At 39.0% G+C, this 12,505-nt stretch overlaps 1 protein-coding gene across 1 annotated transcript in view; it reads left to right on the plus strand.

Moving 5' to 3' along the window:
• The first annotated feature begins 446 nt into the window (after positions 1 to 446).
• Positions 447 to 12,505, plus strand: part of RTN4RL2 (reticulon 4 receptor like 2) — an 85,645-nt gene continuing 73,586 nt past the window's right edge. Inside the window, exons 1-2 of the mRNA XM_077251180.1 lie at positions 447 to 803; positions 4,637 to 5,133. Of these exons, the coding sequence (XP_077107295.1) occupies positions 773 to 803; positions 4,637 to 5,133 (528 nt within the window). The 5' untranslated portion in view covers positions 447 to 772. The remainder of the gene's footprint in view (positions 804 to 4,636; positions 5,134 to 12,505) is intronic.

The following is a 12,505-nucleotide window of genomic DNA, read 5'->3' on the forward strand; positions in this document are numbered from 1 at the left end:
GCTGGAGAGGAAATAGCAAGTGCATGCACTGGTCCTTTAAGAGGGCAGAGGCGAGCGCGTACTCTAAGGACATGGCTAGAGGCTCGGCTGGAAGTTCTGCTGGAAGCATGCAGAGCATGTGTGAGTGAAGGGACACGCCGGAAACCCTGCCAGTCAGAGCAGGGCTCCGGCGAGGTGCTAACACCCTCCGACCAATAAACCCTAAAGAATCTAAATGAAATCTCTGGGTAGATAACATATATTCTCAACATTATTGTTATCTGAGGTGGTCAGTTTAAGAGTTGTAAGGTAGTATCATGGGTGTTATTTTCAGACCCTGCATAGTATTCTTATTTGTAAAATGTATAGTTCTAATTCAAATATTATTATTATGATAATGTTTTAATTATTTTGTTTCATTTATTTGTTTATTTTATTTGCTATATATAACTTTTTTCTATTTTGTTTCTGAGCTACTCACCCTTTTCATTTTTCCAAATAAGAAAGTTAGGCCCATGTTTTGCTTTGCATAAGGACCCAATCAATTGAGCTCGATCTGATCCTAGAGAAACATTAGCTATTGCATATTTTCAATATGTTTTAGTCTTTGCATGAATATGGAATCGAATAAGAAACCAACTCCGCGTTGTCACTGACTGTTCTCTCCTCTACATACTTTTACACGACTGGTGCACAGCTTTGTGTGTAGCACTGCTCCCTCCACCCTCACTCCCTCCTGCCTTGTCACATCCTCCTCAGTTCTGTGGATGCTCTAGTCAAACCAGAGACAAGGATGCGAAGAGACTGCAAGATCCCCCTGCGAGGTAAGGGATACTTACAGCTGACGCTTTATAGAATTGTGACACAGTTAGTAAGTAACTAAGTGGTGGTCCAACAGCAATACATAGTAGAGATGGTTAATAATGTGATCTCAAGATCAAAGTTTACTGTTGGTGGGTGACCGGTGGGCTTAGAAGATGCAAAACGAGATTTAGGTTAACATATTTAGGTTACAAAACTTGATCATGCATGAGGATTAGATCCATCAATTTAAACTGTGAAGTTGCAGTGGTTCTTCTCGTAGATATGGGGGTGCAGATAGAGTATAGAAAAAGTATGAGTTCCCATGAATTATCTCAGTGTGAAGAAGTAAACAGGTGAGTTACACGAGTAGAACATTGTGGAGAGCTGCTGCCTGTTGAATATTTAATAGCATTGGATTCAGTTTCCTTAGTGTATAAAATACAAAACAAGAAGAAAGTTCAAAGTTGGGACATGAAATGTTGTCACTTCCTCGGAAATAACGGAATCAATGACCCAATTGCCAAATTATTGGGAACAATTTCAGAAATTCAAAAAAGAGACAAACAATTCTAAGAGATAACGGAATCAATGACCCAATTGCCAAATTATTGTGGACAATTTCAGAAATTCTAAAAGAGACAACATCATACAAGTAAAGGATCATTAGATGTGTGAGGTGAGGGGTGTGTGATCATTCTTAAAGCCATACTTATATGTATATGGAATGGTAGTGAACCTATATGAGCATAATACTTTAGGAAAGGAGGTGCGGACTGTAATAAATAACCCAGGTGATCATCAAATCCTCATAACACAAAACTTTCTGAATGTCATATCATTCATCTATATAATTAACCCCTTGACGACAACAGATTCCGTAAAGTAAAAATAAAGGTAACCTTTTAACACTATGATTTTTTGGGACTTTGAACATTCCATCCTGACAAATATTTATTTATTTATTTCATTTTTGGAAGGACACATAGTAGCTTTGTACTGTTCTATTTTTTAGAATTTTATTAAAGAATATTAATGAAAAATATGTGTACATTGTATAATTTAATATTGCGATACTGTGTATAAAATATCCCATCACAGGAGTTGATCATCCAGGTCTAAATGTCTAATGAGCCTGAAGTGGAACATACACAAATTGGTATCTGATGTACTATATATGTCTAGAATATCATATCTTTGTTATCATTATAATATACTCTTTGCTCATGCAAAATAGGTTCTTGTTACTTAGGTTATTTAATATTGGTGCATTTTATGTAGTTGGGGGGACCATTTTAATTACTTTTGTCATTGTTTAATTATTTTTATAATTTTTTTACACTCTTGGGGATCATGTTATCAAGGTGTTCCCCAAAGTCTTCATATATAGATCGCTGATAATAGTGATATAAGGGTAATGTCTAGGAGATTATTGTTACCAATGATCCCTATGTCGGAGCATGGAGTGAAGACACAGATGACATGCATGCTCCCCAGCTCAGTAAAGCCCAAGGAATCCTTCTGACATCACCAATTATTACACTGGTTTCCTTATTTTAAAAAAATAAATAAATACACAAGCAGCAACTTCAGTACTGGGGAAATCAGTGTTAAATAGAAGTGTTGGGTTGATAATCCACAGGTGCGTCAACAGCATAATAATACTTTCCAGGAAATGAAAAGACAACTAGACAACACATGTATGAAACCTGAGTAGGTTATTTAGTCATTACATGTGAGGACTACGTGGTCACAAAGCTACTAGCCCAAAAATTACGAATCTTTTCCAATCTTGGCTATCCAGTGCTCTATGGAGGCAATTGTGATAGCCAGAATTCTGGGTCGAGTAAGAAGACTGTGCCCATTTGAGTTGACTCATAGTTTTCCATACATATGAGTTATTCTTATGGCTCTCTTCTGGAAATCAATTAGATTGCAATGATGACAAGAACTGCAGATCTCCAGTATGGCTATACATTTGAATGACACAAATTAGTATACTTGACGGCTCCATTGTAGGCTAAGATGTGGCTGAAAGATGTCCATATCATGTTTCTTTACCACATTTTTCAACTCATTATTTTGAAAACAATTAACCTTGTAGTATCCTAAGACTAATATATCTTAATGCCACCATCCTTCCACTAGCCAACTAGCCAACTAAACTAACAACAAATTAAGTTGACTTATGACTTAGTAGCTAGCAGAGATATTGTTTTTTAGTACTCACGCTAGTACAAAGTCTTTGATCTCTTTGGTACCATTTGTGGACTGCAACTACCAAGAGTTAGGAAGCCACATGCAGGAGACCTGAAAAACAAGGTCTTAGATCATCTGGGTATTTCATATTGAATACCTGGTTTCTTTCATATTACTTTTAGACCTGGGTCTCTCTCATATTGGTGGCTCTTCATGCATGTTCTTTCTCATTACATCAATGCTACTTTTGATGGCTTGGCAAAGAAAACAATCACTTATGTACTACGACTTCTTTAGGACTCTTGGTGAATGTGCTCCTGATAGGAATTGGCAATGGTAAGAGTTCACTTATATTTACACATTGTTACATTTCATTCATGGTACTTTTTGGAAAACTTGACACTGGCCACCTTGTGGACAGTATTATTCAGTCAATGATTCTAATACTAAGTGATATACACAGTGTCCACCTCTGATAGATGGAGTAACAATTGAGTCTGGTAAATCCTATGAGGCGTAAACTCTCTTTTTGTGGCACTGGAATAGATCCCTGGTAACTATTCATCTCAACTAATAAGGAAACAAACTACATGAAACCCCTTGGAAAAGAGTTTCTGATTCTTGATGGCCATTTAGGAAAAATAGTTTTAACTGAGCTTCCAGTGACAACAGCGGCGGTAATCCAACAGACAGTTGTATAATGGCTCTATACCTACACAGGGTAATACCAGTCTGATAGGCTAGCAAGTCAGTCATCTGCTCTATATCTGGTGCCTTGGACACTTGGACATTGTTTGTTTCTTTGTCTGGGTGGAAGGTGAGCCAAGTTCTCACAGAGTTCTCAAATACGCAGTCCTGGACTGGTGCCTATGTAACATGGAGAGAATATTGATCAATTTCTTTGTGGATGTTGGAAAGCTCATTTTCTTGCTCTGAAATTATTTTTTTGAATGTGAAGATGATCTATTGTTTTACTCTTTGGTACTATTTGGTACAATTTTGACTGTGCATGAAGTGTCCATTGGTATTTATGGATCTTTTTAAGTCCTTTTTGAATATGTTCGACTGCTAGGTGGAAGCAGGGTTTTATTATTGTATTAGAGGATCCTTCAAGGATCCCAGATTCTGACACAACAATGAGGCACAATTGTCCAGCAGAGTACAGCCCAATAAGAGGCTGATTTTGGAGCCAATCTCTTGCCACTAGGGTTTATTTCTAATTTAATGATTTAAGAGCAGCTTATTAGACCTTACTGGGGATCTGTTCTCTGAGTAAATGATAATAATAATAATAATAATAATAATAATAATAATAATAATGTCATTCACATGTTTTGAATAAATGGAGGTGAGCCCTTAAAATAATTTGATTTTGAAAACTCAGGAACCACAGCCCAATGATGGGTGCCAAAACCCAATTCTGCACTGGTGCCAGCTATTGACTGTCCTGTCAACATCTAAAAATAAAATCAGCCCTGGCACATTTACTGTATTCTGCTATTTACCAAGCTGTAGTAATAGTCTCAGTTGTACAGTACAAATGCTTGCTATAGACACATTAATGTTAACTAATTAATGCTTTATTTATTCTGTTTTTCTCCTGCTCCCTTTTCCTCTCAATCTGCATTTCTCTGCTTTTCCTTGCCCTTTGTCATAGGCTCCCTCCAGTACCTCCTTGGTTTTCTCCTCCTCCTTCCCCTTTCACTTTCTTACCCTTTTTCCCTCTCCCCTTGTCCCTCACTGTGTACGTGTTATCCCTCACCCCCAACAGCGAGCTGCCAATCTCATAACCTTTCCCGTGTTCCCTCACCTCTGCCCAGTCAGGCACGAAGAGTTTTCCTGCAAAACAACCAGATCTCAGCTCTGGGCCCTGGGTTATTTTCTCCCTTCACATCTGTTCTATGGCTTTTTTCAAATCGCATCTCTGTGTTACGTCCTGGGACTTTCCAAGGTTTGGAGCATCTAGAAGAGCTAGATCTAGGCAAGAATCCCAATTTACCACCTCTTCAGCCAGACACCTTCAGTGGTCTCAGCTCTTTGCTGTCCCTGCACCTGTATCAGTGTAGTATCCACAGGCTACCTTCTGAGCTGTTCCGAGGCCTCTTCTCACTGCGCTACCTCTACCTTCAACACAACCGCCTGACAGGCCTGCCGGTGAGATGCATGTTTATCTACTGTTCTGTTTATCTACTAATTTTATGTTGTCAGTCTACCCTAAAGCCCTTCATACACATTAGGCTACTCTCAGCCAAACACGCCAATATCGATAGGTTTGGCCGACAATCTAATGTATATTGGGCGTTGGACAATTAATTGTCAAGGGAGTTAAGAATCCGGCATGTCCGATTGGACTGCCAATCCTTTTGCTCTCCAAGAGATAAGTAAGCTCCCTCATAGAAAACACAATGGAACAAGTGTTCCTGCACATGGAAGAGCTGGCCGAGATGACTGTCTAATCTAATCTGTATGACGGGCTTAAGCCTCTACATTCTCCAGTTTTCAGCTGACAACCTATTAGCAAACTACAGAAAAGTAATCTGGTTTTTCAAATCTATTGTTTTGCATAGATATTGTCTTTTCAAGAGGAAATACATGTATGAAACAGTTGGAGATTGTTTGGATTATGTTCTTTTATTTGAGATGCTTTAAAGAAAACTTGTAAATACGGTAGCTTTTAAAGAGTAACCACATTTTTATAATATAAAAATGAACACGATGGTTACACTTTAAATGTTCTTGCGTCGCGGTTGTACTTACTCTCCACTTCTCAACTTGTAGAAATAAGGAAAGGAATCAATCTGATCCCTACCATTTTATCAGGTTGGCGGTTTAGAGATGAAGATTTTGCTAAAGAGGCTTACTATTCCGATACATTATGCGAGTAATGTAGTGGTCAAGAGTCACAGTGGGGAGGAGATGAATGGTCTCCCAGGACACATACAAAAAAGTCTATTTTTCTTACAGTTTTGTTTGCAATATGAGAGCTGGACAGCTTATTTGTACACAGGAAGTTTTGCTGTGAATGTATGCTGTAATGCATAGGCAGCATCAATAGTATAAAAAAAAAAAAAAGAGAGAGAGAGCGAGAGAGAATTTCCCTGACGGGAAATTCTTCCGCACATGCACAGTTTCAAAAGACGCATCCGTCGCTGGATTCCTGCTTTTCACAGTCAGCGACGGATCCTGCGTCCATAGGCTTCCATTATAGCCAACGATGGCCAGTGAGCTGAGCGATTTTCCGACATACACAAAAAACGTTTCTATGTGCGTTGTCTCCGCCCGACAGACAGCGATTTTACGATGGATCCAGGGCACGATGGATGAAACGGAAGGCCATCCGTCACAATCCGTCGCTGATACAAGTCTATGAGAAAAAAAACGGATCCAGCAGAAACATTTGCTTGATCCGTTTTTTTTCACGAAACGACGGATTTTGACGGAAACAAAAAGACGGAAGTGTGAAAGAGGCCTTAGTGGTTTTGATGTCTGATCAGGTGTGTCCACGCTTTTGCCCAGTATTGTATGCATTAAATAAGTATACGTATAAATATATACAGTGGCAATAAAAAGTCTACACACCTCAGTTAAAATGTGAGGTTTTTGTAATGTAAAAAGATCATACCAATAAGAATCATTTCATAGCTTTTAGAGGTGAGTATATTTTTTATAGCCTCTATGAATATATAACACATCTCTCAAAATGAAATTGCAACACCAAGAAGATAAAGTTATGGAAGCATGAAATCACAGGATCGATAGACACATTAATGATATGTGAATTATAAAAAAAAATGGAAACCAAATTTTCAATACATCTCAATTTATTCAGTATGAGCGCCACACACATCAACTAGGTTATTAATGGTTGTCTGAGAAATGTTCTGCCAAGCTGAATGCACTTGGGCACACAAATCATCAATATCTGCTGCTGGCAGCTCCCTTTGCAATTGCAGATCAATGACATCCCAGTTGTTCTTGATGCCAGACAAGTCCGGAGATGCTGCATACCATGGTTGAAAGTCTAAGCCACAAAAGATGCTCACAATAGTACAACTAACATAGCCTGGCATTGTTATTGTGAAAAACGCCTTATAGGGCTCTTTGGAGATATGGCCATACCAATGGTTTCGAGATTGATCCATTCTGTAGTACAAATGAACTTTGATGTCAAACAGTGTGTACACAAACCATCATAAGGTGTTTGCACAACATTGAGCTAAAAGCCAGATGTCCAGCTACAGGTGTTCTATTAACCTTATACCACCACTCTCAAATCCTATCATACTGCAAAGCGAGACTACAATGGAGGCTGGAGTAGAGGTCCATCCTCTTCAGTGATGAGTCCCCCTTTTGTCTTGGATGAATTAATATATGAAGATTGGTCTAGAGACCATGTGGGCAACAAAAGGGAATGCCACACCGGTCGTACTCCAGGAATTATAGTTTGGGATGGCATAATGTACAGTTGCTGGACCTTTCAAGTTTTCATTTCAGGTCCACTAACCTCTCAGTCACTGATAACCCTGAGTAAGAACTGTACAAGGGTCCTTTGCAGTCCAATAGCTCATCATAATGCACAGTTCCACATGTTTTGGAGGTGGAAATGGGCCCCCTTACCATTTGATTTTATCATGGAACCAGTAGTACGGCCATTTTTCCAAAGTGTCCCAGCAGACATTTTTCAACACGACAATATCAGGCCATATGCATTGTACATGCTGCTGTGAGAAGCCTGCGTGGCCTGAATGTGCTACAATGGCCTGGAGCATCTCCAGACATGATGGATATTTGAGCACATGAGGGAATGCATTCAGCCTTGCAAAACATTCTTCAGATGACCATTAGTAACCTAATTGATAGCATGCCATGGCGCTTATGTGAGTGTACTTCTGCACATGGCACTCATATTCCATACTGAATACTTCAAGATGATTTGGAAATATTGTTTCTATTTTTCATTATTTGCATATCATTAACATGTCTATCAATTACCATAATTTCATGAATTTTCCTTTTGGTGTTGTAATTTCAATGTTAGAAAAAAAATGTACTATACACTCTTTTAGTTAATAAATGAACAATGTAAACAAGCAAAGACTGCCTTTTGTCTCAGAATATATTTAAAAACAAATTACTAAGTGTGGAAGCTATAACATAGCGTGCTGATTCGAAAATCAACAGCTCAAAAATGAATGGTGGTAAAGAAATTTATATTAAAGGGACCCTGTTAGCAGGATTGTGCTCAGTAACATACACACAGTGTCAGGTCGGTGCCGTTATACTATTACAATGATACCATGGTTGATGAAATCCGTCTTGTGGTTGTTGTTTAATCCTTATTTTTAGTTTTGAGTTACTGATATGCTCGTGCTCTGGGGCGGCCTATGGGGGGAGGGGTCTTCATGTGGTGCTTTGATTAGGTATTCATCAGTATGGCTTCTGACAGGTCAGTGATCCCTCAGTGACCTGCCCCCTAATTTACATAATAAATATTATATATATTTTTAAAATTTTTAAAAATCCCACGCTGCACCAAGCACCAATGTGCATTTAATTCTTTTTCATAGTATCCATAAATTCATTAAAAAAAAGATCAGCTTAAAAATGGCACAGGCCGTGCCTGCGCAGTAGCAGCTATCAGTGATCCGATAGCTGCTACTGCGCAGGCTCTGGCGACGCCATCTTGCTAGGGAAAAAAATTTCCTCTTACAAGGTGGCGCCACGGGCGCCAGCACCATCTTAGTGGAGACAATTTTTATCTTCTCTAGCAAGATAGTGACCCCCAACACTTGCACAGTGGCAGCTATCGGCGATCCGATAGATGCTACTGTGCAGGCGCCGGTGGCGCCATCTTGGGGGAGGCAATTTATTTTTTTCTCTAGCAAGATAGCAACGATAGCTGCTACTTTGCTGGCATGGCCAGCCTCATTTTCACACTGATTTTTTTTATTTTTATGAATTAATGTATACCGTGAAAAAAATAAATAAATGCACATTACACATGCGATCAGGCTGCAGCTCAGGTCAGGGATCACTGACCTGTTAGAAGCTATACACATGAATACCTAATCAGATCACCATATGAAGACCTCCCACGGGCCGCCCCGGAGCACGAGCATATCATTAACTCAAAACTGAAAATAAAGATTAAACAACCACAAGACAGATTTCATCAACCAAGGTATCATTGTAATCAGTATAACAGTGCCTGACACTGTCTGTAGGTTACTGTGCACAACCCTGCAGACAGGTTCCCTTTAAAATTTTATTATAGGTTGTCATACAATTGTTAATACAGCTTTATTCACATTCCATTATATTCTACCAAGATTTTAAATGTCCATTTTATTGGACATAAAATCTAAACCCTAGAACTTCTACATTCTAGAGCCTTTAAAAGAGCCTTTAAACTCTATACCCACTAAACTCTAAAATCTGGAACCCATGAACTCTAAACCCTACAGCTTCTAAACTTTGAAATCTAAAGCCCCTAAACTGTAGACCCTTGATCTCTTAACTAGATAATGACCAAGTACAGTAAATGTATGGCTCTTTGTTCTGAGCTTTAACCCCATCCCATTTATATTGTGGGGTTAACCCCTTCAAGGCATGGCTATTTTTTGTTTTTTTGGGGTGGGTTTCGATTTTGTTTTTTCTTCCCTTCTTTCAAGAGCCATAACATTTTTTATTTTCCCTTCCACATAGCCATATGAGGGCTTGTTTTTTTGTGGTACAAGTTGTACTTTTAAATGACACCATTCATTTTACCATATAGTGTACTGAAAAACAGGAAACAATTTCAAGTGTGTTGAAATTGCAAAAAAGTGCGATTCCACAGTTGTTTTTTGTATTTTTTATTTATCATGTTCACTATTTGGTAAAACCGATCTGGTAATATGATTCTCCTGGTCAGTATGAGTACTCAGCTGGAAAACATATATATATTTTTTTTATTTAAGTGATGAAAAAAATATATTTATATTTTATAAAAAATATATTTATATTTTTTCATATTGCTAAAAACATTTTTTTCCCATTATATACTGTATTTGTTAGTCTCCTTAAGGGACTGGAAGATGTGATCATCCGATCACTTGGACTATACATAGCAGTGCATCAGCACTGCTATGTATAGCTAAAATCATGGTCTCCTATGAACATCAGCTAAACGCTAGATTTCACAGGCGAAACATAATGAAAAACAACGGGGTTTTCAGCAGGCCCCCCTGGATGTCATGGCAACCCATCAGCACCCCATGATCATGTAACGTGTTGATGTACACCAGGAAAGATGTGAGCTCGGAGTGCGAGCCTGCATCAAAGACAGGGACACAATATATGATGTAAGTTTACATCATGTCGTGAAGGGGTTAAAGCTCCTGTAGAAACTCTGTCTACAAGAAAGAAGTGGTTTATTACCACTTCTGTCTTCTACTTTGCTGGCTACACAGCACATAGTAAGCACTATGCATCGAGCAGAAGCATCTGTTGGACTTTAGTGATTACATAGTCTGCAGTGGTTTATCCATGTAACTGGGGCTCCAATGGATGCCCCATTACAGTGGGAAAAATATCAATAAAATAAAATGTTGATCAGAGAAGTTTTGTGGGACAAATTCTGTAAAAATATGGATAAAACTACAAAAAGTAAGTAAAAATACTTATGTGTGCACATACTCTTGAGCATCGTTTTACCGGTTCAGGTTTCAAATGACAACAAGTGGCTAAAAGAACTAACCTGACCATACTTCAGCTGTTTTCTGCTCGGAAGAAGCTGTATAATTTACAATATAAGACAATTGGAAGGCTCAAAAGACATTCGGAAGACCCCTACACATCATTTTCAGCAATTTACCAGCATTTTTGCTTTAGAAAACGCAAGTAGTTTCTTCATTGTTTAGTGGAGGAAAAAAACTACCGGAAAATGTCAATAATTTAGACCATCCAAAAAGGATGGGAAATGCTGGAGATCAAAAGCAAGAACTCCGGAATAACCAAAAAAAGCAAGAACAGACGATTCAGGATTTAAAAAAATGTAGACTTATCCCGAAGCGTCTTCCTTTTGGAAAAATTGTCGGAATCGCCTGAGTTTACAAGACATCGTGATCACATACCCTAAAGTGGATTTCTCTATAACTGAGTAGCAATTTTGCTTAATAAAGGTATGGACTCACTTGTAATCTTATTACCAACACACGTACTGTATGTCATCGGTTTGAGCTGACAGATTCCCTTAAAAGTCTAAACCCTAGAGGTTCTATCAAACCCTAGATAAACATATAAAGCTTAGAGCTCCTAAACTGTTAACCCTAAAATTCCTAGACTATAAATCCTAATGGCAAATTCTCAATCCTGATATATAGATTATATAGGCATAATTATATTAAAAATATATTTATAACACTTTATTACAATAAATCCAACAATATATCAACAAGAGAATACATCAAACAAACTGCAAAAACGTGCTGTAAGCACTATGCAGGTAAGAAGGTACAAAAAGAAGGGAACATGACGGAAACTGAGTAAAGGAGGGAGTACTTCAATACATCCTTTTGGCAACAGGCATAAGCCAGAGATAAAGATTTCACAGGTATCCCATATCCATAAATAGCAACAATTAAATGCGGTATATTGCAGGCTTACCCATTGTGGTCATCAGGGAAAGTACCCCCACCTTCTCAGCACCCCCGAACGTACGTTTCGCTGAATAGCTTTCTCAACAGGGTTCACTTATAATCCGTCTTGTGCTGTTTAAATAATACCCAAACCGGAAGTAGCGCCGGCCAAAACGGCGCATGCGCGGTGGCGTCCAGGGCGCGTCATCGCCGGGGCCGTCATAGCTGTGCGCGTGTGTAGGTGGAACTCCACCATATGGCGCCAGTGACACACGCGTCCAGCAAACAATGACAACCGCAGCCATAGACGAACACTCCGGGCGGCAGCGGGCATGCGCACTACCGGCAGCCATTTTTAAGAAGACCACGGTGGCGGCCATCTTTAAAGGGATAAAAAGCGCTAAACGGGCCCATAATGTGCATACATGAAGGTGAATCAGTGCATATATGTATGTAAGAGGGAGGATATATAAACCCACCCATAATACTAGCTGCCTATAATAAAGTACCCTATTTCAGAGGGAGGTCTTTAAAGAGGGTACTGACGGTTCTTTTATTACGAATGGTGGTGACTCTAGAGAGAGAATTATTAGACTTAAGTCTTTATTGCACAGGCGGACAAAGCTGTGGTGGAATAGGGCAACTCTGGGACAATACCTGGCTCGCAGCCTGATCCCGAGAGGTTTGCGTGTCCAGATTTTTCCATCCTTCCCTATTGATGACGAATCGTTTAGAGCAGAATGGGAAAATATTGCTACGAAATGTTCAAGAGGATTCATTGAACTCCTTATGAAATTGGTTGAAACTAAGTTGTGTGAGTTGGAGAAGGAAATTGATACCATTCAGCTAACAATAAAAGATGAATTAACTGCAGAGGCACTGGAGAAACTGAACAATGATTTGGATAG

Source organism: Ranitomeya variabilis, chromosome 4 (genome assembly GCF_051348905.1).
Source record: "Ranitomeya variabilis isolate aRanVar5 chromosome 4, aRanVar5.hap1, whole genome shotgun sequence".
In the NCBI taxonomy this organism is placed as follows: Eukaryota; Metazoa; Chordata; class Amphibia; order Anura; family Dendrobatidae; genus Ranitomeya; species Ranitomeya variabilis.